The sequence below is a fragment of the Trichosurus vulpecula genome, chromosome 4 (genome assembly GCF_011100635.1).
Source record: "Trichosurus vulpecula isolate mTriVul1 chromosome 4, mTriVul1.pri, whole genome shotgun sequence".
Lineage (NCBI taxonomy): Eukaryota > Metazoa > Chordata > Mammalia > Diprotodontia > Phalangeridae > Trichosurus > Trichosurus vulpecula.
This window is the reverse complement of record NC_050576.1, coordinates 170,470,394-170,492,546: the sequence shown is the minus strand read 5'-3', so window position 1 is coordinate 170,492,546 and position 22,153 is coordinate 170,470,394. Positions and strand designations below refer to the sequence as shown.

The 22,153-nt window shown below is 36.7% G+C and overlaps 1 protein-coding gene across 1 annotated transcript in view; it reads right to left on the bottom strand.

Annotated features, from left to right (window-relative positions):
- HSF5 (heat shock transcription factor 5) overlaps positions 1 to 22,153 on the bottom strand; it is a 37,093-nt gene that overhangs the window by 2,390 nt on the left and 12,550 nt on the right. The window contains exons 3-5 of the mRNA XM_036753583.1: positions 11,088 to 11,185; positions 8,216 to 8,749; positions 6,206 to 6,383 (exon numbers count right to left, since the gene is read on the bottom strand). Of these exons, the coding sequence (XP_036609478.1) occupies positions 6,206 to 6,383; positions 8,216 to 8,749; positions 11,088 to 11,185 (810 nt within the window). The remainder of the gene's footprint in view (positions 1 to 6,205; positions 6,384 to 8,215; positions 8,750 to 11,087; positions 11,186 to 22,153) is intronic.

The following is a 22,153-nucleotide window of genomic DNA, read 5'->3' as shown; positions in this document are numbered from 1 at the left end:
ATTTCATGTTTTCTTACACTGGACGCTTGTCAAGACTTTAGGGCAGAGAATGTCTTAAATGTATTTTTATTTCTTATAGCACTTTTCATATACATAGTAGGTCCTCAAAAATGCTGAATTAAATTGAAGGTATAATGTATGCTCCAACGCTTCTCTAGGTATAATACATGCTGATGATACCTGGTTATCAGTGACACTACTTCTCATAAAAGTACTCATAAAAGTACATACTTCATCTTAAAAGTCTTAGCATGTAGTGGGCATTTAATAAGTGCCTATTGGCTTTCGGATCTTGCAAAATGCCCAACTAACCTGAAATGCCTTAGCTTAAAAAAGGAGTGAGCTCAAGATGACACTTAGGGAAGCAGCACAGTGAGGTAGAAAAAAGCACTGGACTTGGAATCAGGAGAGCTGAATGATTTGGGGTGAGTCATTCTCCAGAGTAGGGAATTTCTGCATTTGTAAAATGAAGGGATTGAACCAAAGGATCTCTAGAGTTTCTTCCAGTTCTAAGTTGCTATGATTCTATGAGAGATTAAAGCAAGGACAAGATATGTCAAAATGAACGGAGAAGAAGCAAATACTCAAAGCACTTTACTTAAATGGTCTGTTAAATTTTAGAACACGATAACATACTAATACTCAACAAAGTATTAGAATATTAAGTAATACCAATGGTACTAACATTAGAATCATAGACTTACAGAATGCTGAAGCTAAAAGGTATTATGGAGATCATTTAGTCCAAGCCTTCATTTTACTCACAAGCAGAAGTACTGTTGTAATGATGGCTGAAATCTTCTGAATGATTCGAGCTCCGTTTAGGAAGATTACACTTCATTCTTCTCAACAATAAATCTTAGGATCTCAATTTCTAAAAAGATATAAATGTGTAGCTACCCACTCTAATAATCTGAATGCCACTCTAATAGGTGCTCACTCTCTGAGCACCTATTCTTTCCAAAGGGATGTTCTGGCCACAGATGGTCAGAGTTGTGAAGATCGAAACCTAAGGGGAAGGGTTTTCTACAAGTCCACTAAAGTGGCATGCTCAAGTGAAATAAAGCCTAGGTAGTTCCATCAAAAGTTTTAATACTATAAACACACACACAAAAAATTCTATAAAAAGAATTACCTTTTCCTACTAAAAGAGAAATAACACAATCAGCAAAGATGAAGAAAGGAAAAATACCTTCCACTGAGAAGCACTGGCCCTGAATCCAAACTAAATAGCCTAAACAAAAGACGGACACAACATAGCAACAAATAATCACAAAAGATCTCACAAGAAAATCAGCCGTAAACAATTACTATAGGAAAAAGAATTATGAAATGAATGTTTTACAAAATATAAAGAGAAAGAAGAAATAATCTAATTCCACACACATTTTAATGATACTATTTTAGTGCAATAAAAATAAGAAAATTACTCAAAAACCACTCTAAAATTTTTTTCAAAAGAATAAAAATATTTTTAAAACTCCTCCAATGCCCCTTCCATATCCAAGAGGAGAAGCATCTTCAACAAGAAATAGTTGGGGGAGAAAGACTTTACAGAGCAAGGACTATGGGACAAAGAAAAAAAAGAAATGCAAACAGAGAAAACAAAGTTTAACCTTTACTCAAATGAGACCACTGAGAAGAACCAGTTCCTCCCACCCAGCACAAGAAGGAACTGAGGTGAAAGAGGATGGCACCCTGCCAGCTTCACCCACTCAAAGGATGAGGTACTAAAGTAGTGCTGCCCCCTTGAGGCCAATTACTTTTCAACTTTTGCTCCTGAGTCCTCCTACGGCACCGAACTGTTAAGTGTGAATCTGACCAGAGCAATCACTTTAGGAAAATATTCATTATTTGCTAAGGGTCAACATAGGTCTTGTATATCTGAAAAAAAACAGAGCTACTGCTCTGTCTACAACGCCTGTATTACTTATAATACTACTGCTAATAATAACAATACATTCTAAAACATAAAAGGATATATAATGTATATGTATATGCATATACACATATGCATATACATATACACATATATGCATACACATACACATACAATGTATTCCAATTTGTTATCCCCAACTTTGTGACCTGACTTTATTTTCTTGAAACTGTAGACATTATATTATTTAGGTCAAGTATATGTATGTGTTATGGCTATATCTGAGTTTCTCCCAATACTGAAGCCAAAAGTCAAATTTTGGTAGTGTTTCTCCTCATAAATGGCTGTGATTTTGGATGGTAACAATGACTACATCAGGTATTCATACATCATTTCCTTCAACAGGTTTTTAAAGACGTATTAACAACATCCATGCAAAGTAGGTCAAGTTTAGGGAGCTATTACCCCAATATTAAATATAGCCAAACTGAGACACAGACAAGTTAACAGACATGACCAAGTATCACAGCAAATGAGTGACAGAACTGGGATTTGAACCCATGTTTCCCATCTTCTAGTTTACTGGCCACTAACCCATTTTGCTTTACCAAAGGGATCCACAATTTGTACCTTATTAAAGAAAACTGTCCAATTTGGAGTGCTGGGACTTAAATCTTCTGGTACATCTTTTCCCCTCCAAGTCAGGAAAATAGAGTATAATGAGAATAGGAAAGCATATAGTCAAACAATAACCTTGAAAACTCACCTAAAATATCACAGGGTCATATATAAGCATACTACTACTCACAGAAAGTGAATAAACTGCCATTACAATAATACCACCTTCCCTTAGGTCATTCAGAAAAATAGCTTCCTAAAAAGCTTCTGTTCTAAATATATGTTACCCTCTTACTCAGAAGAAAATTGCCCCAGCCAGGCTGAAAAAGAAAGATTGGGTACTGTGACAGGAGTCAGAATATCTAAGATGCTAAGAAGTACAAGTTTCAGATGTGCTATATGGATGAGACTCATAATAAGATGTCATAATGTTATTCTCTTCACCATTGTACTCTGATTCAACAACTCTAAGCCCTATGTACATAGCCAGAAGCACTGAGAGTAGGCTTGGGTAAAGCTGGGGACTTGAACTTGAAATAGTTTGCATATAGATAACATTTAACACTGGGTTAAAGGGCTGAATCAATGCAATCTTGTAGTGGACAAAAAAAAAAAAGGGATGAAAATCTTTATGTCAAGTAACTATATGTCAGATTAAGACCCAAAAGTTACTCCACAGATAGTATTTGAACTATATTATGGAATTTAAAAGTATATTTTTTACAATATACTACTAGCCACTGCAGATATTTTCTAAGCTGATCTTTTTTCAAATTCAGACATCAATTTTTCCTTCAAAGAAGATTATGCCTTCCCTAGGTTGATTTAATTCTGACAATAACCAAAAGGGCATATGGAGCTAGTATGAAGTATTCAAACTAGCTGTCAACAAGCATAGTACAACTAGTTTTTCAGCTAGGTCTGGCAGGAGGATATTTTTCCTATCATGTCTATCCTTCTATGCTGATCTCCTACTCTGGGTACAGAGCTAAGAGAGATGATAATACTGTCTTGAACTAAGGCTGCTTCTTGTTCCTATGAGGCAGTAAAGACATGGCAACAGAGTTGGGAACGAAGTGATAAACTTCTCAGTTTTCAGGGTCCAAACACAGTAACAAGGGACAGGGAGTGGTACCTGAAGAGCTCGTACCTTGTTTTTATTCTTTGGGAAAGGGAATCCTGGCATGGTTCCTGTTTCTACTAGACAATCCCTCAACTTGTTCCATATTCCTACTTCACTTTTAGTACTGGGCTAAGTACATAGTAGGTATTCAATAAATAATCATTAAATGAAACCTAATCACCTCAGAGGGAGCCCCCAGTACTCATCTTACCTTTCAGTAGTCAATTCAATGACTGCTTTTTTAAAAATGCTGTAGGTTTTTTGGTGTTTTTTTTTTAAGGCAAAAATCAGTAAAGATGAGATAATTAGACTGGAAAAAATCAGTTGAGTAGTCCTCTTAAAGCCAAAAAAAGCAATGGGAGGTATCCAAATCTTGCACTGAACCTGGTTATTAATAAAAGACTCTTAAAGCCACAAAACCTTCATATAGCTATGCTGTGTAGATCAACTGTCGGGCTAAGCTCCGGCAAGGAAGAACAATTAGCAAATTAACAAATTCTACTTTTGCCTATATTTCAATTCTAAAAGCTATTTGAGCAGTTCAGTCTTAATTATAGGCCAGATGCTCCCTTGCCATTGATAAACAAAATCGGGTTTAGATTTTGTAAGTATATTCAAATTTGAGAGGTCTTTCATTTCATACCAGGAACCCAAAGCCAGTTAAGAGTTTATCTGCCAATGTCTCTGATCAAGACACAAGGCAATTTAAACACTCAGCAAGATGCTTAAAAATCAGGATAATTAAGAAATTTGCTAATTATTCCTCCCATGAACATCATCTATAACAGTATAAAAATATTAATTTTTAAGATTCTAAGCTCCTATAATTTTGAGGCCTTTAAGTCATACTACATAAAACACTGTAAACTATCCTTAGCATTGTTTGAACACTATAATTTGTCATTCCAGTATATGACCTCCAAGGTTCACCTAAGAACTCTAATATGGAATCCAAGGATTGGAAGATATCTTACAAGATCACCTAGCTCATTCACCTGCTTCTAGGCTCAGCTAAAATTGGAAAGAGGTCTATCCTCTTCATATATTTTTAGTTTGGGGATTAAATCTTTAGTTTTACATTAAAATTACTTATGAAGTATGGTTATAAAGTAATGAGATTTAAAAAACACACTATACCATAATTTATACACTGAATTGCATGCTGCGCCTTTTACCACATAACTTTGAAAGGTTATATACTTATTCCAATGATGCTGCCATTGTTAAAAACCTTGCTAAAACCACCTTCAGAGTCTGCATCATAGGCTTTAAATATATTTAAAAGTGGCCAACCTTCATCTTTTAATCCCTTAAAAGTAAATTTATTATTTTAAAACTGCTGAAAGTCATCAAGAGAAAAATAAAGTATATGATCAAGATGGACAATTCAGTTTTTGCTCAAAAGCTCTTCCATATAAAGTACAATGTGAACAAAAGCGCTATCATGGCAAAGAAGCCAATCAAATGAATTACAATCCACTTCTTTTACATTGAACATGTAAATCTCTAAAATCCTTCATAATTTCAAAAATAAAATACTTTTATTGCCAAGTATTATTTTGTTCTAAATATTTTTAATCTTTAAAAGGAACCTAGACAAAATACATAAAGTCTTTGCTATTTCTGCTCATCACTTCAAACGTGTGGCGTATTATCAGATAAGTTGTATCATGTTCAAGTTGTCGTTCAGAATAAGTCTGTTTCTTCATTCAAGTTTAACTCTGCAACCATCATTCTCAGTTAATTGTCTATTTGAATGCACAGAATTTTGGGCCTTTTCAATATGTTTCTCAGTCCTACGGGTAAATAATCATTTCATGCAAGATAGATACTCTCCCTGCATTTTTAAACCTTTTGTGTAATTCTAGTGTTCTTTTAATATCATGCCTTATTTGCAGAGTTCATTTCATGAAAAATTTCACTCTCTTTGCCCTAAAAGTCATTTTTATGCCAGCATCTACTCTTATTTACCATAATGGTCAGTATAAAACTAGTCAGCCTTGGAACTGCAATATCAAAACTTGGCAATGTCCTTGTTGTGAACCTTCATTTGCTCTGATAAGCACATCAGTCTCATTACATTATAGTCACATTTCATATAACCCTTTTAATGTAATCAGGATATTCTCCTTAGGTCCAATAGGCTGTCTCATGCTGTAATTTAAAACCATTTCCTCCTCCTGTACTATATCATCTAAGACTAGAAAACAACTACTCCCTGCAATAACATTCTGCTACCTGAAGATAGTAATTAAGTTACCCTTTTAGCCTGGTCTTTCCCTGTACTATATAATCACAATTCCTTTAGACTTTCTTGAGTTGTCTTTTTTTTTGATCCCTCAATTTTTCAAATTACAAAATGGAGAAAATAATTCCAACCTACCTTTCAGGGACAACCAATAAAAAACAGACTGCTAAATAACAATCATGAAAAATGCCAATGTAATGGGCACTGTGCAATCCTGAATGGTAAGCTGAAGACCCAGAAAGAAGCTCATTTATTCATTCATTTCACTTCTTGACAGTTTTATTCCTGATTGGTTGATTATGAGAAGTGTTGAAAACTTTGAAGAAATGATCCTTACCAGGGGACTTGCCCTGCTGTGAGCTGCTTCTTCGCTCTCTGTATCTGGCTGGGGTGGATGAACCTGTATCTTTACTAGGTTTGCTGGCTGGCCCCATATCTGAAATAAGGAATCCCATCTGCTCTGAAGGCAGGATATTCTCAGGTGGATTGGTCTGGCACTTTATACTGGCATCCACCTAAAACATCAAACCCACTCATTATTCTGAGCCTTTCCCTATGTAGGCATTATATGGATTTATTTCAATTTTACTTCTTTTATCAGGGAAATTCTATTTCAGGTTCATGATTCAAGAAGTATACTTTTAAGGGGTTCTTCATCCCTATGCAATGGATAAGCTTCCATTTTTATCAATGGAGTCATCTGTATATTCAGTGGGATAAAGTAGATATGTCATTTATGAAGTGTATAAGGAAATAAAAATATTTCTACCCTACTCCCTTAGGGTACCTAAGCAATACTTGGCAAACTAAACCACTAGATTAAACTACATTCACTGTCTCTTTACGATTTTATTTCAAAGCTAAATTACACAACGAAATAAAGGCAACTGATAAACACAGCAACTATAAACAGTGAGAGAAAAGAAAAATGCCAATTTTCTACTAGCATGTAGCTTTCAGAAATTATGACATTCAAAAAACCTATTTATTGAAATAACTGCACCTTTGTGCAGGAATGTAGTTCTAAATCATGGGCGGGGAAATAAAAACTAACAGACAGTACAGCTTGCTGGCCCTTTCCACCAGCTTATTTGAAATAGAGAATATAGCACAGGAAGATATCTAATAGGTCTTATTTCTGGACCTCACTTGTGGTCTATCAAATTTATAATCTATTTCAAATACAGAATACCCAGAGGTCCAACTTTCCACACTCAAAGACACATGGAAAGGAAAGAAACTAAAAAGAATGTGGAACTAAAATTAGAAGAGAACTGGAAAGAGTTGCTAAATAGTTCTCTTGGGAATCCCCAGTAAAAACTACAGACTTAAGTTTTCAAGAAGCGGAAGGTCTCAAAAAGATGTGGTGCACAATGGAAAGTAGGAAGCAACTTGTAACATTAACTTAAAAATTTCATCTTGATGCATTGCTGCTGATCAGCTGTTCTTACCCACTCTGGAAAATGAAAGCTTCTTAGTCTTATGATCATAGACTGGAACCAATAAAAAGACTTTCTTTCATCTTTGTAATCCCTCAGTCAGTGTTCACCCCTCAAAATTTCCAATTCAATAGGAAAGTAAGTAAGAAAGATGGGAAAATACGATCTAACATACCTAGCTATTCATAATATGTGTTGAGGATAGGCAGGAAAGTTCTGTGGTAATCCACCAAGAATAATACCTTTTCTGCAAATCATTATCTTGAAAAATTACTATTGATATAGTATTCAGAGGACTACTTATGTTTGTTTACATAGTCTAAAGTATTTTCTATAACTTGGACATAAGGGAATTGGATAAGCAAAATTATAAGGTACAACTCAAAGTGGAACATAACTGAACAGTGAGTGATTAGTCACATCAGAAATTGCAAAACAGCTAGAAATCCTCATTCCACCCAAGTTAAAATAAGGAGCAGGCTCCTTGGGAAGTTTTCAACAAAGCTTTTGTACAGGAAGGATCAATGACATCTTGACATCTTTTACAAAGTTGACTTTAAGTGGTAAAATAGTAACGAGTATGCCATCAAGGCAATGCACCTATTTTGCAAACCTCCTACACAAAAACACAACAGAATATGGAGAAAGTGGCTAAACAACTCTTGGTCAAATAAGTTCCCAAAGAAAATGCTTGGCACCTTCCATATGGTCACAATGAAAATACAGTTGGAGAATCATTACGATTCTTCTTATGGTTCTTCTGAAAGATCTTAGAAACTCATCTTATACACAACTAAAACCTGAATAATTTCTTTCCAATAGGCCACTTCTGATAAAAATGAAGGATTCAGTTGAACTCACTCGATTTCTATGACCTTTACTAAGGTGGGTTTTTTTTAACCTCTTACCTGATGTGCACTGAAAGGTATCCCCTCCTGTACAAATACTACCGATGAAGGAGATGGATTATGACTCAGCTGTTCCTTCAGCTTTACATGAGCTTGTTGAATGGCTCCTGCAGGTTCCTGAACTGTTATTGCAGTGGTATTTTCAACAGGCTGAGCAGTGTGGATGGTATAGATATACTCAGGTGACTGTGGCAGAGAGCAGGTAATTGCTTGTTCTGTTCCAACCACAAATGATGTAATATCTGAACCTACTGGAGTAAGTGGCTCCAGCTGGCTAGTTTGACTCGTGGAAGATGGATTGCTATTGCTTGGATTTGCCAGGATATGTTGACCCCTGTTAGACTGGGAAGTTGGCCCCTGGTTTTCTACAGGCTCTACCTTTACCATCTCTAGTTTAGGGGATGAATGTAGCTCATCTACAATTTGAAAGACAGCTTCCAAGTTTACTTCAGTTTTCTTATTTTCATCAGTAGCACCACACGGCCAGTTAGATGGTAGAAATTCAACTGGATAGGAAGACTGCATTGGAGGATTCTGGGAAAACAGAATAAATTTCAATGGAAAAATAAAATACATTGCAAGAAAAAATAATAACAAGCAAACAGTTAAGATCGTGAATGTGAAATAGAAATGTACTAATCACACGCTAAGGTTTACTGGGAAATTAAGATCCATCTATTATTTAGCAATGAATATTTCTTCATATAGAGTCAGTCAGTCAATTACCATTTATAAAGCATCTACTACATACCAGGTACTGTGTTAAAGTCTAGGGATACAAAGAGGGGGAAAGAGGAGGGGGAAGGCCCTGTTCTCGAGGAGGTCACAGTCTATTGAGTCAAAGTATCCTTGAGTCAAAGGTCCTTGAGAGCAAGAACTTTCTATTCTCTACTCCTAGCAAAGTATCTGGTACACAACAGGTACATAATAAAAAATGTTTGTTGAATTGAGCTGAAACTATACATTTATCATTATGAATTTTAGCACAAGTAGCCACTACCACCAAGTATTTCTATTAACATTGAAAAAGCAATCAAGAAATATCACTTTATTTCTACTACATGCCACTTTAGCAATGTGGATACTACAATAAAAGGTTTAAAAGATTTTAAACTCATTAATTCACTGAAACTAGAGATCTGTCTATTCTACCTAAAGAGACTATGGAAATAGTCACCCAAAGCAAGATAATAAAGCATTCCTATTCAGTGATCTGCTCTGAAGCTATACCTAGAATCCTACCCTATTGCCACTGAGTTAGATAACTGATTTTGAATAAAAAACTAAAAGAATTGAAGCTATACACTTGGTTATGAAAAAGAATATATTGATCTTTAAAGTGACTGAAATCTGAAAATACCAGTACTTTGTACATAGGAGGTGCTAATAAAGGAATGTACGCAGGGAGAATAATTGGCCTCCTACTAGAAATAATAGAATAACATATTAAAGTCATAGGTAATTGTGTTTTCTAATTGGAACCTGGAATACTCCATTTTAAGCAAAAGGGATCATTTTCATTGTTTGGTCTTTTCTACACATCTTTATTTTGTTGCTTTATGATTTACCATCCTTGATTATATACTTAACATGGTGAGCTAGACAGATCACAAGTTTATTCTGATGATATTCAATTTCACTAATGGAATGAAAATTATTCTATAATTTTGGATTTAGTTTTATATTTTAAAGCTTACAAACAAATTCTTCTCCACTAAAATCCTATTATGATGCCTTTATTGTTAGATGGAGGTGATCCTGGGTTCTTAAAGGCTATGTCAGTGAAGCATAAGCTTTGGCAGGTCCTAAACAAACTGGAGGAAGAAACTTCAAGTAGAAGTCTAGCAATGGGCCATTTTGTCTAAGAAACAGCTTGCCTAAATTCAGAGATGCTAACCATCAGATTGGCTCTTGGTGATGAATTTTTTAGCAAGAATAACTCACAAATTATATTAGGCTATACAAAACGTGTACTCTAAATTATTAGAGGTAATAGCCCATTAGGGCAGCTAGGTGGGACAGTGTCAGGCCTGAAGTCAAGAAGACTCATCTTCCTGAATTCAAATCTATCTTCGGACACTTACTAGCTATGTGACCCTGGGCAAGTCACTTCAGCCTGTTGGCCTCAGTTCCTCACCTGTAAAAATGAGCTAGAGATGGAAATAGCAAACATTCCAGCATCTGTGCTGAGAAGATCCCAAATGGAGTCACAAAGAGTCAAACATGACTGTATAACAACAACTACTACTACTACTACTACTACTACTACCACCACCACCCCCACTACCACCACCACCATCACCCTCAATGATACAAAAGAAGGCCAAAAATGTACTCTTCAACTTAGTTTTGGATATTTAACGTTTATAAAACATTCTTCTGGTTGTGATTTAGAAAGACCACTGAATTTGAGATCAGAAGACCTAGGGTATGTGGTATGAATCCTGCTTTTATTATTCACATGACCTTGGGCAAGTTATTTAGCCTTCCTTTCCTGGACCATTTCTTCATTTGCAAAATAAGAAGGGGGGAAGCAGACTACAAGAAATCTAAAATTCCTTCAACTCAAAATTCTGTGATCCTATGAATTCCCAGTGGTAATGTGACATAATGGACAGATAAAGAGCCTGACTTTGAGTAAAGAAGACCTGATTTAAAGTCTTCTTTCTGACATACTGGCTGTGTGACTACGGACAAGGCTTTTAACTGCCCAGGGCCCCACATAACTCTAAGACTACAAGTTACAGAGCAGGTGTTTGTCTATATTGGTAGAGGGAGTTCCCCATATACCAATGAAATCACAGGCTTAATCCAAAAAGAATTCCCACCAGTCATGAATCACAGCGAATCTTTGTTATCTTAAGCCACTTACCTGGAAATAATTGCAGTGTGCATAGGAAGAGGCAGTGGGACTGACACAGCTACTTAGGGCATCCATGTGGGTAGATGGGGAACAACATTGTAGCACAGCTATAATACAAACACAGGAAATACATCAACTATAGTCAGCCTCTATTACATAAGAATACTCCTCTTTCAATTTTGCTGCAAAATACCAAAAGTTTAATGGCATTGGGCTGTTTTTTAACACATTTAGTCCTTTTCACGGATAGTGTTTACTATAAATAATACAGACCTGGTTTTTAAAAAGCCATATGTGACTATTTTTAACATGACCATTTTATTTGCTATTATCTTTTTAAAAATCATTCCTATGGAAAGAGATTTTGTTCTGCTAGAATATTTCCCACATAAAAAGTCTTATTTCAATCAGTTTAGCAGCTGCAAGCATTTTAGGAAATTATTAAGAGAACCTCCACAAAACCCTTCTTAGATGTCTCATAATGCCATGGATTAGCTATGGTAATGAAGCCAAGCTCTGGCAGGTTCTAAACATGTCAGAAAAGCTTTGATTAGTCTTACCAACAGACAGCATCTGCTTTCTAAGGACCACTCTAACTAGGTATGGAAAGATTCACCACCAGCAGGTTGGCCACTTGGCAATGAATTCTTTAGCTGTAACCACCAAACACAGAAAAATATAAAATGGTCCTAAGTCCTGTGTGTAGGCACTTCTGAAGTGGCAGTAGCACAGAGATGTAAAAAGGGGTAGGAGCAGAAGGCATTAAAAATCACAGTTTCTAGATCATCTTTAAACATTAACAATGGTTGCTGGTTCTCTAATAGGAGATCTTTGTCCAGAGGTCAACAAGTAGACACTACTACAGGAAAAGAATTATGTTCATCTTAGCATTTTCACTATAAACAAAACCAAAAGACAAAACTTTCTGCTACTTAACGGCTCACAGTTTCTGACTGGAGAGGCGAATAAAGGAGTTAGAGGAAATGGCTTTACTTTGTGTCCAAGTACAAGAATAATCATTTTAGCGGGTGACATTTGGTCATCATCTATTGAAATCTTTATGCTAAGCATTTGCAAAAAGGCCACCATAAAAGTAAACAATTTGCAGAGCAAAAAAATTCTATGGCTAATTCAATAAATCCCTCCAAATTAATTTGCCATATACTTTAATATTTCATTACTTCAATGCAAAGATGGAAACAATTGTTCAGGATTAAGAAATGGAGAGACTAAAGAGCTGTAGACTGTATTTATACCTATATATCATGAATACTTTCTTCAATAAAAGAGAAATGAGGCATAGGACATGTAGAGCACTAAATAGCATCACAGGAAAATGAAAATTAATGTTAACAAATAGGAAATAACTGGTTACTGATATTGAAAACATTCTGAATCAGCTGTCTGTGTATATTCAGACTACCAACTTGTTAGAATAAAGATCAACAGCAATACTAAACTAGAATCAAAATGAGGAAAACATGGTGTGCAATTAAAATAATTCCAACCTAAACCCTTTAAACAAATTACTGACACGCCAAAAACAGGAAACAGATGGAGGAAGGGATATGTAGACTATCACTATTTCCTAATAAAGTTTAACTGGTATCAGTTCACAGAACAAGGAGACCAAAAGACCCTAGAAACCATCTCTAATCAAACACTTGATCTCCAGAAAGAGATGGCAACTAAAGACATCACCATGAAACATTAAAAATGGAAAAGATCTGGAAAGATTTTTGTAACAAAACTTTTTACTATCAAAGTTAGTGGAGCAACAACATTTGAATTCTAACATCATAGTCCAGGATATGCTTTAAGATGACATGGAAATGATATGGTGTTTTAAAAAATGAACAGGGCAGAAAATGTTGAGGGATTGACTCCTTAGGTAAATGGAAGCGGAATGGTGGTAGGCAAGGATTATTACGTTCATGGGAAAAAATCTCCGACCTTATTCTATCTCTGACTACAACCTCCTATCCTTCAATATATTCTGTCTCATTCTTCCTCAAACCTGTGACCACCAGTCTTTCCATTCCCCCCTGTTCTTCTAGTCTAGCACTCTCACTGTCCATTCCTTTTTCTCCTTTCAGTCTTAATCTTCAGTATCAGAGAAAGAAGTGGCCCTTACAATCTCTCTTTAATGATGGGCTTTCCCCCTGCTACCTACAAACATGCCCAAATCTCTGCCATCCTTTAAAACCCTTCATTTAATTCAAGATACTGCATTACATTATGAAGCCCTCCTCCCTGTTGCGGCCAAATTCCTAGAAAACGCTATACATACTTTTTGCCAAACTTTCTTATTTCTCATTTGCTTCTTGGTCCCTCACATTCTAATTACCATCCTCGCTATTTGACTGAAACAACTCTGTTCTAGGTCACCAATGATTCCTTTATAACTAAATCCAATGGCCTTTTCTCGGTTCTTATTTTTCTTGAAATCTGAACCTTTCTGACAATGCTGGACACTCTCTCTTCTATAAGGTTTCCAAGACAGTATTCTCTCCTGGTTCTCCTTCTGTCTGACCTATTCTTTCCTTAGCTTTCTATGCCAGATTTTCTGCAAGTCTTGTCTCCATTTCTCCTTGTACTCCTGGTCTCCATCTTTCCCTTGATGATCTCATCAGCTACCATGGAGATTTAGTTATTTCACTGAACAGTGCTCCCAAATTATCTATGCAGCCATCATCTCTCTCCTGAAAGCCAGCCTTCCATCTCCAACTGCCTGTTGGACATCACCACCTGAATGTCCCAATGGTATCCCAAATTCAACATATCCAAAACAATTTATCATCTTTCCCCCAAAACCCTAATTTCCCAATCTCTGTCAAGGGTACCATCCTCCTAGTCACCCGAGTTGGCAACGTAGGGGTCTACATTCATTCAACTTGTCATTCTCACTCAGTCTCCATATCTAACTAGTTGCAATCCTGTCAATTCTCCCTCCATATTACATCTGTCTCCTTGTCTATAAATACCGACATCCCTCCTTCAGACCTTTACATCTTGCCTCAATTACTGCTATGACTACATCTCCTTGCATCAAGCCTCTCCCCAAGACAATTCATCTTTTATATAGTTGCCAAATTAGTATTTCTAAACAGAGATCAATGTCACTACACCTGGTCAAGAACCTGGCCAAGCAGCAGAGCCAAGATGGCAGCTGGAAAGCAGGGACTTGCATGAGTTCCCCGCCAGGTCCCTCCAAAAATCTATAAAAAATGGCTCTGAACAAATTCTAGAACTGCAGAACCCACAAAATAGCAGAGGGAAGCAGGGCTACAGCCAGGGCAGCCTGGATGGTCGCTGGGTAAGGTCTATCGCATGGAACTGGGAGCAGAGTGGAGCACAGCCCAGCATGAGCCACACCTGATGCAACCAGACTGGGAGCCCGGCAGAATAGGCCCTAGCATCCTGAATCAGTGAGCTGTGGCAGTTACCAGACTTCTCAACCCACAAACGCCAAAGACAACAGAAAAGGTTAGTGGGAAAAGCTGTGGGGAGTGAAAGGAGTTCCCACTTCAGCCACCGCCCCAGGGGCAGCGGAGGTGGTGCAGCTACAGAACTACAGCTGAAGTTGCTTCCGGTCCCAGGCCCACCTGGTGGGAGGAATTAAGTGGCAGATCAGAGCAGGAGTGCAGAGCCTGCTTAAGATCTGAATCCATTCCGGGTTGGCGGTTCTTGGGGGAGGAGGAGTGCTGGTGTGGCAGAGCTGGCTGTATAGAAAGAGATCTGAAAACAACATTGCAACCCCTCAAGCTTGGGACAAAGTATTCTCTACTCTACAAGCAGTCATACCCTAACGAAAAACTCAAGGGTCAAGTAGTTGGCTGGGAACATGGCCAGGCAGTGAACACAGATTCAAATTCAGTCTTAGACTTTGGAATCTTTCTTTGGTGACAAAGAGTATCAAAACATACAGCCAGAAGAAATCAACAAAGTCAAAGAGCCTACATCAAAAGCCTCCAAAAAAACATGAACTAGTCTCAGGCCATGGAAGAGCTCAAAAAGGATTTGGAAAAGCAAGTTAGAGAAGTAGAGGAAAAATTGGGAAGAGAAATGAGAAGGATGCAAGAAAACCATGAAAAGCAAGTCAATGACGTACTAAAGGAAACCCAAAAAAATAATGAAGAAAACAATGCCTTAAAAAATAGACTAGCTCAAAAGGCAAAAGAACTCCAAAAAGCCAATGAGGAGAAGAATACCTTGAAAGGCAGAATTAGCCAAATGGAAAAGGAGATCCAAAAGACCACTGAAGAAAATACTACCTTAAAAATTAGATTGGAGCAAGTAGAAGCTAGTGACTTTATCCACTGACCTGGAAAATAGATCCAGGAGAGATAATTTAAAAATTAGTAGACTACCTGAAAGCCATGATCAAAAAAAGAACCTAGATATCATCTTTCAAGAAATTATCAAGAAAAACTGCCCTGATATTCTAGAGCCATAGGGTAAAATAGAAATTGAAGAAATCTACCAATTGCCTCTTGAAAAAGATCCCAAAAAGAAAACTCCTAGGAATATTGTAGCCAAATCCCAGAGTTTCCAGGTCAAGGAGAAAACACTGCAAGCAGCCAGAAAGAAACAATCTGAGTATTGTGAAAACACAATCAGGATAACATAAGATCTAGCAGCTTCTACATTAAGGAACTGAAGGGCTTGGAATATGATATCCCGGAGGTCCAAGGAGACAGGATTAAAACCAAGAATCACCTACCCAGCAAAAGTGAGTATTATGCTCTAAGGCAAAATATGGACTTTCAATAAAATAGAGGACTTTCAAGCCTTCTCAGTGAAAAGACCAGAGCTGAATAGAAAATCTGACTTTCAAATACAAGAATCAAGAGAAGCACAAAGAGGTAAACAGGAAAAAGAAATCATAAGGGACTTACTAAAGTTGAACCATTTTGTTTACATTCCTACAAGGAAAGATGATATTTGTAACTCATGAGACCTTTCTCAGTATTACGGTAGTTGAAGGGAATATACATAGATACAGACAGAGAGCACAGGGTAAGCTGAATATGAAGGGATGATATCTTAAAAAAATAAAATTAAGGGCTTAGAGAGGAATATATTTGGAGAAGGAGAAAGGGAGAGATAGAATGTGATAAATTATCTCACATAAAAGTGGCAAGAAAAAGCAGTTCTACTGAAAGGGAAGAGAGAGCAGGTTAAAAGGAATGAGTGAATCTTGCTCTCATCGGATCTGACTTAAGGAGGGAATAACATACACACTCAAATGGGTATATTACCCTACAGAAAAGTAGGGGGGAAGAGGATAAGAGAGGGGAGATTATAGAAGGGAGGGCAGATCAGGGGAGGAGGTAATCAAAAGCAAACACTTTTGAAAAGGGACAGGGTCAAGAGAGAAAAATGAATAGAGGACAGAATAGGATGGAGGGAAATATAGTTAGTTTTTTACAACATAACTATTATGGAAGTGTTTTACATAATGATACATGCATGGCCTATGCTGAATTGCTTGCCTTCTCAAGGAGGGTGGGTAGGGAGGGAAAAAGGGAGAGAATCTGGAACTCAAAGTTCTAAAAACAAATGCTCAAAAAAAAGTTGTTTTTACATGCAACTGGGAAATAGGATATACTGGCAATGGAGTATAGAAATCTATCTTGCCCTACAAAAAAGGGGAAAGGGGATACAGTGCAGGGAGAGTGGGGTGACAGAAGGGAGGGCAGACTGGGGAAAGGTACGATCAGAATATATGCCATCTTGGGGTGGGGGAAGGGTAGAAATGGGGAGAAAATTTGTAACTCAAAATCCTGTGGAAATCAATGTTGAAAACTAAAATTATGAAATAATAAAAGAAAAGATACAAGAATAAAAAACCAAATTATCATCAAACGCATGACCAGAAAAGTGGAGGGGCTAATCATGTAGCAAGAGAAAACAGATGGGTCATCTAAGTGCTTCAATGACAAACACTTTATCTAGAATAAGGAGCTTTGGGTGGAGCTCTTGCAGAGGATTTTATAGGAGGACACAATCAAGAAAAGCACTAAATGGGCACGATATCAAATGTATCACTAAAGGGAATATCTAAATTGATAAGAACATAGATCCATCAAAGTATCAAAGCATTAAGACAGCCAAAACAATCTAGAAATGCTTTCAGCCATTTATTTAAGAAAAAATATACCTGCTGGAAATATTTGCAAAAGATAGCTTAGTTGATGCAAACATTTTTAAAACAATCTATCTGCAGTTAAGAGTGAAAAAGTCTGAATTCCCTGGAATAGTTACCAGTATGAATATAGTCTAAAATGAACAAGATGGGTCTCTCATGTACCAAATGAGAACACAAGTCAACTCTCTAAGATTAAGTCATCTGTTATAACTACATCTTTAGAGATGAATTATAAGATACTTTATTAAACTCCTCGACCTATTTTGAGTGCATGCTAATAAAGCAACAAGTATAACATCCCATGTCTACAGCCTTGTTCAAAAAAAGAAAAAAAAAGTTCTGTGAATTTCATCAAAAAGCTTATCATGTAAAGTAATCAGTGGAAAAGAAAAGAGGATGACAAGTCTCCAAACCATGCCACCATAAAAAGATCAGTCCAAGAAGCTGGAGAAGAGATGATTGGGGGCGGGGAAGGAAGGGAGTGGAGACAATAGGGAGGAAAGAGTGGGAAGAGGGGAGAAAATTCAAATCTATGAAGACCTGTCCTATAGAAGATTTATTCTATTTATTTCCCAAAGTGGAACCATGGAAATTAGAAAGAGGAAGATTTTGGCTTAGCATAAGGAAAAACTTACTAATAATTAGAGCTTTCCAAAAATGCGACAGCCTATATCAAAGCACAGTGAGCTTCCCAAAGTTTTTGAGTGGAGGATAGATGAACACTTGTTGGCTATAATAGTTTAATTAAATGATCTCTGAGGTCCCTTCCAGCTCGGTAAAGTTCTAAAATCAACACAGATGTTCACTTTTTAAAATACCAGAAGACTAAAAAAAGGTATGTCAATATTTACCTTTATATAATCCTTAAAATACAGATTCCATAGAAAACAAATTCAAAGAGAAATAAAGGGAAGCAGCTTGGGAATGGATGGCTACAAGACAGAAATACACAGGGTTTGTCTCTTTACTAATACAGAGATGATAAAAACCTGGGTGTAGCTCAACACAATTTCTCCCCCTCGTGGCAGGAAAAAGTGTAGTCAAGGCTGAGAACTACAGGTTTTATTGCAGCCATAGCCTCAATTTCATAAAAAAAAAAGTTTTAGAATTTAGAAATCAGTCAGTCCAACTTGCCAAGCTTACAAATGAGAAAGCTAAAGCAATAAAAAATTAAACTTAAGGTTTTCTTTCCATTAGGTATCTAAAAGACATAGATTTGTATTTTCAAAGTAGGCCTTTTCGGTAAGACTCAAACAACAAATGGTACCTGACTATAAAAGTATTAATGTTAGCTTAGCACTTATATCTCGAAATTTTAAGTTTATTAGTTCAAAACTAGAGAGCAATCTACCAATGTCTAAACTAACTTGAAAACTTACCTGTGGGGGAAAAAAAGAAAAAAAATTGTTTGCAATTCAGCTTCAGTGCTTCAACATAGCACTCTATCCAAACATGTGTATGCATTCAATATCTCCAGGGGACAGGGGACAAAAAAGAAAGTTTAAGGATTAAAAAAAAAAAGTAAAAGGAAAAAGACAACAAGGTTAAAGGGTTGAAAGAACAGTGATGCAGAAAACAGACTTTGAATTGCAGTCTATCAAAAGAACAGAAAAAGAAAAAGACACACACCAGTTACCTCAGAATTTATAACACTTTCCCTTCAAAAAGGAGATAAAATACGAATACAGTTATTCCTTCCACATTGCAACTTTCCCCACTGCAGTTTCGATATATCGTGGGTTGGCATAAAAAATTAAATGGGAATTTTGGGGGAGTTTTGCTGAAGCTGTAGATGACACATGAAGGCCAGCAGACAGAAAAAGCTTAGAAATTCAGAAATGTATAAAATATATATATATATATATATATATGTAATATTGTATAGTATCAACCCAAATATTACAGTAAGGTACTGTAAACACCTCACAAAAAAAACGAAAAAATTCAGATTTCTTCTCTAGTACAAAGGGAGGGCCAAAAAATTTTATGTGGACTTTCCAAATCTCAGAGGTGCTGCACCCCTCACCCCTGAGATGTAGAAGGGATAACTCTATAAGTATACATATATATGTGTGTGTGTGTGTGTGTGTGTGTGTGTGTGTGTGTGTGTGTGCGTACACAGACACACACACACACAGAGATATGTAGCTATAGGAATAGGCTAGCCCAGTAAGAAAAACATGAAGAAAGAAAATCAAACTCAAATCATTCCACCAGACATTACAGGCCCTAAAAACATTACTTCTTTTCATGACTGAATGCAATAGCTACTTTGTCGTACAAGTGACAGGTCTCACATCCAATTAGAAAAAATTAGGGTTAAATTTGTAATATTATAAAAACAAGATTTGCTAGTTCTATACTTCAAAAGCTATTGTCAGAGTACTTTTTTTAAATTCTCCTTATTTTGATAATGAAGCCAGTAGTTTTTAATCTTTTATACTAAGGACTAAACTTAACAGTCAAAAGTAATTAATATTTAAGTACTTCCCAAGTATTATTTATTGTCTGGAAAATTATGTCATTTGTGAGCTCAACAACAATTAAAGAACTGAATTAGGAATAAATATCTAAGTAAAATATAAATACACCTACCTCTGTGACAGATTTCAGTAAAGATACTTGTCGCACTAACAGTTATGATGATCTAAAGAGGTAGGCACTCAATGTTTACCTGTTAAATGGTTTTCAACTTTAGTAATATTTGGAATGGTCTTTCTTTCTTAAGACTGGGACTCCCTACCTTGTTCAGATTGGAGTTCAGGGGTCTAATCCTACTACTTGGTGGCATGAGAGCTTTGACCTTTTCCATTTCTTACCTATGTCTGACATGTCTCACTAAGCAATCTTATCTTCAATACTCTCCCCACTCCCAGGGGCTCACCCTATTAATGCTGAACTTAGTGTGAATACCCAGTTAGCATAGCTCACTGAAGCTTAGAACTGCCAAGCTTAAGAGACCCACCAGCTTCAACCTCCCCAACAGCTGGGATTATAAACATTTGCTACTATGCTCAGCTAGGGTTCTATTTCACTGTGACAAAGAATACTTCTATGACAGACTCCTTCATATATCAGTGGCCTTTTTAATTTCACAATTTCAAATTTTATCTAAAATATTCCTTATTTTTCAAAGCATTTTCACATAACTAATATCAGTGTCACAATAACTTTTACAGTACTACTTTAGCTTTTAAAGGTCCTCATGAGCATTATTTCTATAATCCCAAAAAATTTAAACCATCTTTTAATTATACGTAAAAAATGGAAAATGAGAAGTTGGGCCAGACTGTGGAAAATTTCACATAATCCATAAAAACACCACCTTTTTTAAGTCTTAAGAAACACTGTATATTATCATGTCATCAATTACTACTTACTTGTCCTTTTTAGTGTCTTCTTCACAGTTCCCACCTTGAACTTCCAGAGTCAATTTTCCATTTAAAGTTTCATATCCTAGCTAATTAATCTTCAAATAAATTATCCTAAACCATAACTCAATTTTCAAAACTTGGGTCATCAAAATTACTTGGCACTTCCTTCTAGTACATAATATACATATAAGGTAGCCTTCAATTTTAACAGGTGGATGTTTACAAATCAGTTATTTGAACTATCACATATTTTGCTCTAAAAAGTGTTCTACCTAACTAGATTTCTAGTTTAGTCTACAAAAGCTAATTTAATCCATAATGTACCTTCAGTCTAGCATTACTGGAACTCATAACCTAACCACAATGCTTCTGGGGGTGGGGACCCTTTGAGAATTTCACCTTAGGATGCCAGGAATTTATCTCTGTTGCTCCTGCTATTGTCCCCAGTCCCAGACACAATTATACCACTAGATGTGGGGAAAGTGAGGGACAGGGACTAAGTAAGCAGTGGAGAGGTCGATAGGGCCCTTGTTTCTCCTTCCTCTAGTTCCCCTTAACCTTCCTTTTCCACCTCACTGGAAGGGTGGAAAGTGTGACGCAGTGGGGATAGAGGAAGAAGTAGTTCCATTAGCTAGATGGGGTTTATTCTTCACTTACCTCCTTCCCTCCCTTCCTCACCCTCACCCCTTCAGAACCAGTGTAGATGAGAAGTAACTAGAGCTCATATTGGGGTACTGGTAAGGTCTGTAATGGAGAGGGGAAAGGGAAAGAGAAATCCTCAGTAATAGAGGGAAGAAAGCACACACATATGTACATCTTACCTGTACTAAATGTACGTATACTACAAATTCATGTTATCTAATGTCAAGTAGGTCTTTATTGCAGCAAAGGCAGTCCTCTTTATTTTCCTCTAATTGATTCCCTACCTCACTTTTCAAGAAGCTAAAAATCTTTTCTTACCCCTTCAAGCCCCTCACACCTTACCTTCTTCCCACTCACTCAGGGGAGTACACTGTCTCTTACTTTATTGACAAAATTGTGGCCTTTCAATATGAGCTCTTTCTTTCATTCTTTTCAACTTAAAACCTCTTGGTATCTCCCAACTCCTCCTATCTACTTCTCTAACAAAGAAATAGCCCTTCTCCTTGCCAAGGCTGACTTCCCTACATGTTATACTTAATCCCATTCCCTCCCCTCTACTCCAGAATACATCCTCAACTATTCCCCTACTCTCTCAAATTTTTAACCTCTTCCTATCTACTGGCTCCTATCTTAACACCTTTAAACAAGTCCAAATCTCCTCCCTCCATCCTTAAGAAGCTTCTCTAGGCCCTACCATCCACCCTCTCAAACTATCCATACCCCTCCTCCTATTATCAGCCAAATTCTTCAGAAAAAGTTGTCTTCTCTTGCTGCCTCCACTTCCTCTTCTCCTCTCCCTCACTCCTCAACCTTCTGAAATCTGGATTCTAATCTCATTAATCAACTGCTCTCTACAAAGTTATCAGTGAGCTCTTAATTACCAAATCTGATCATCTTTTCTCAGTTCT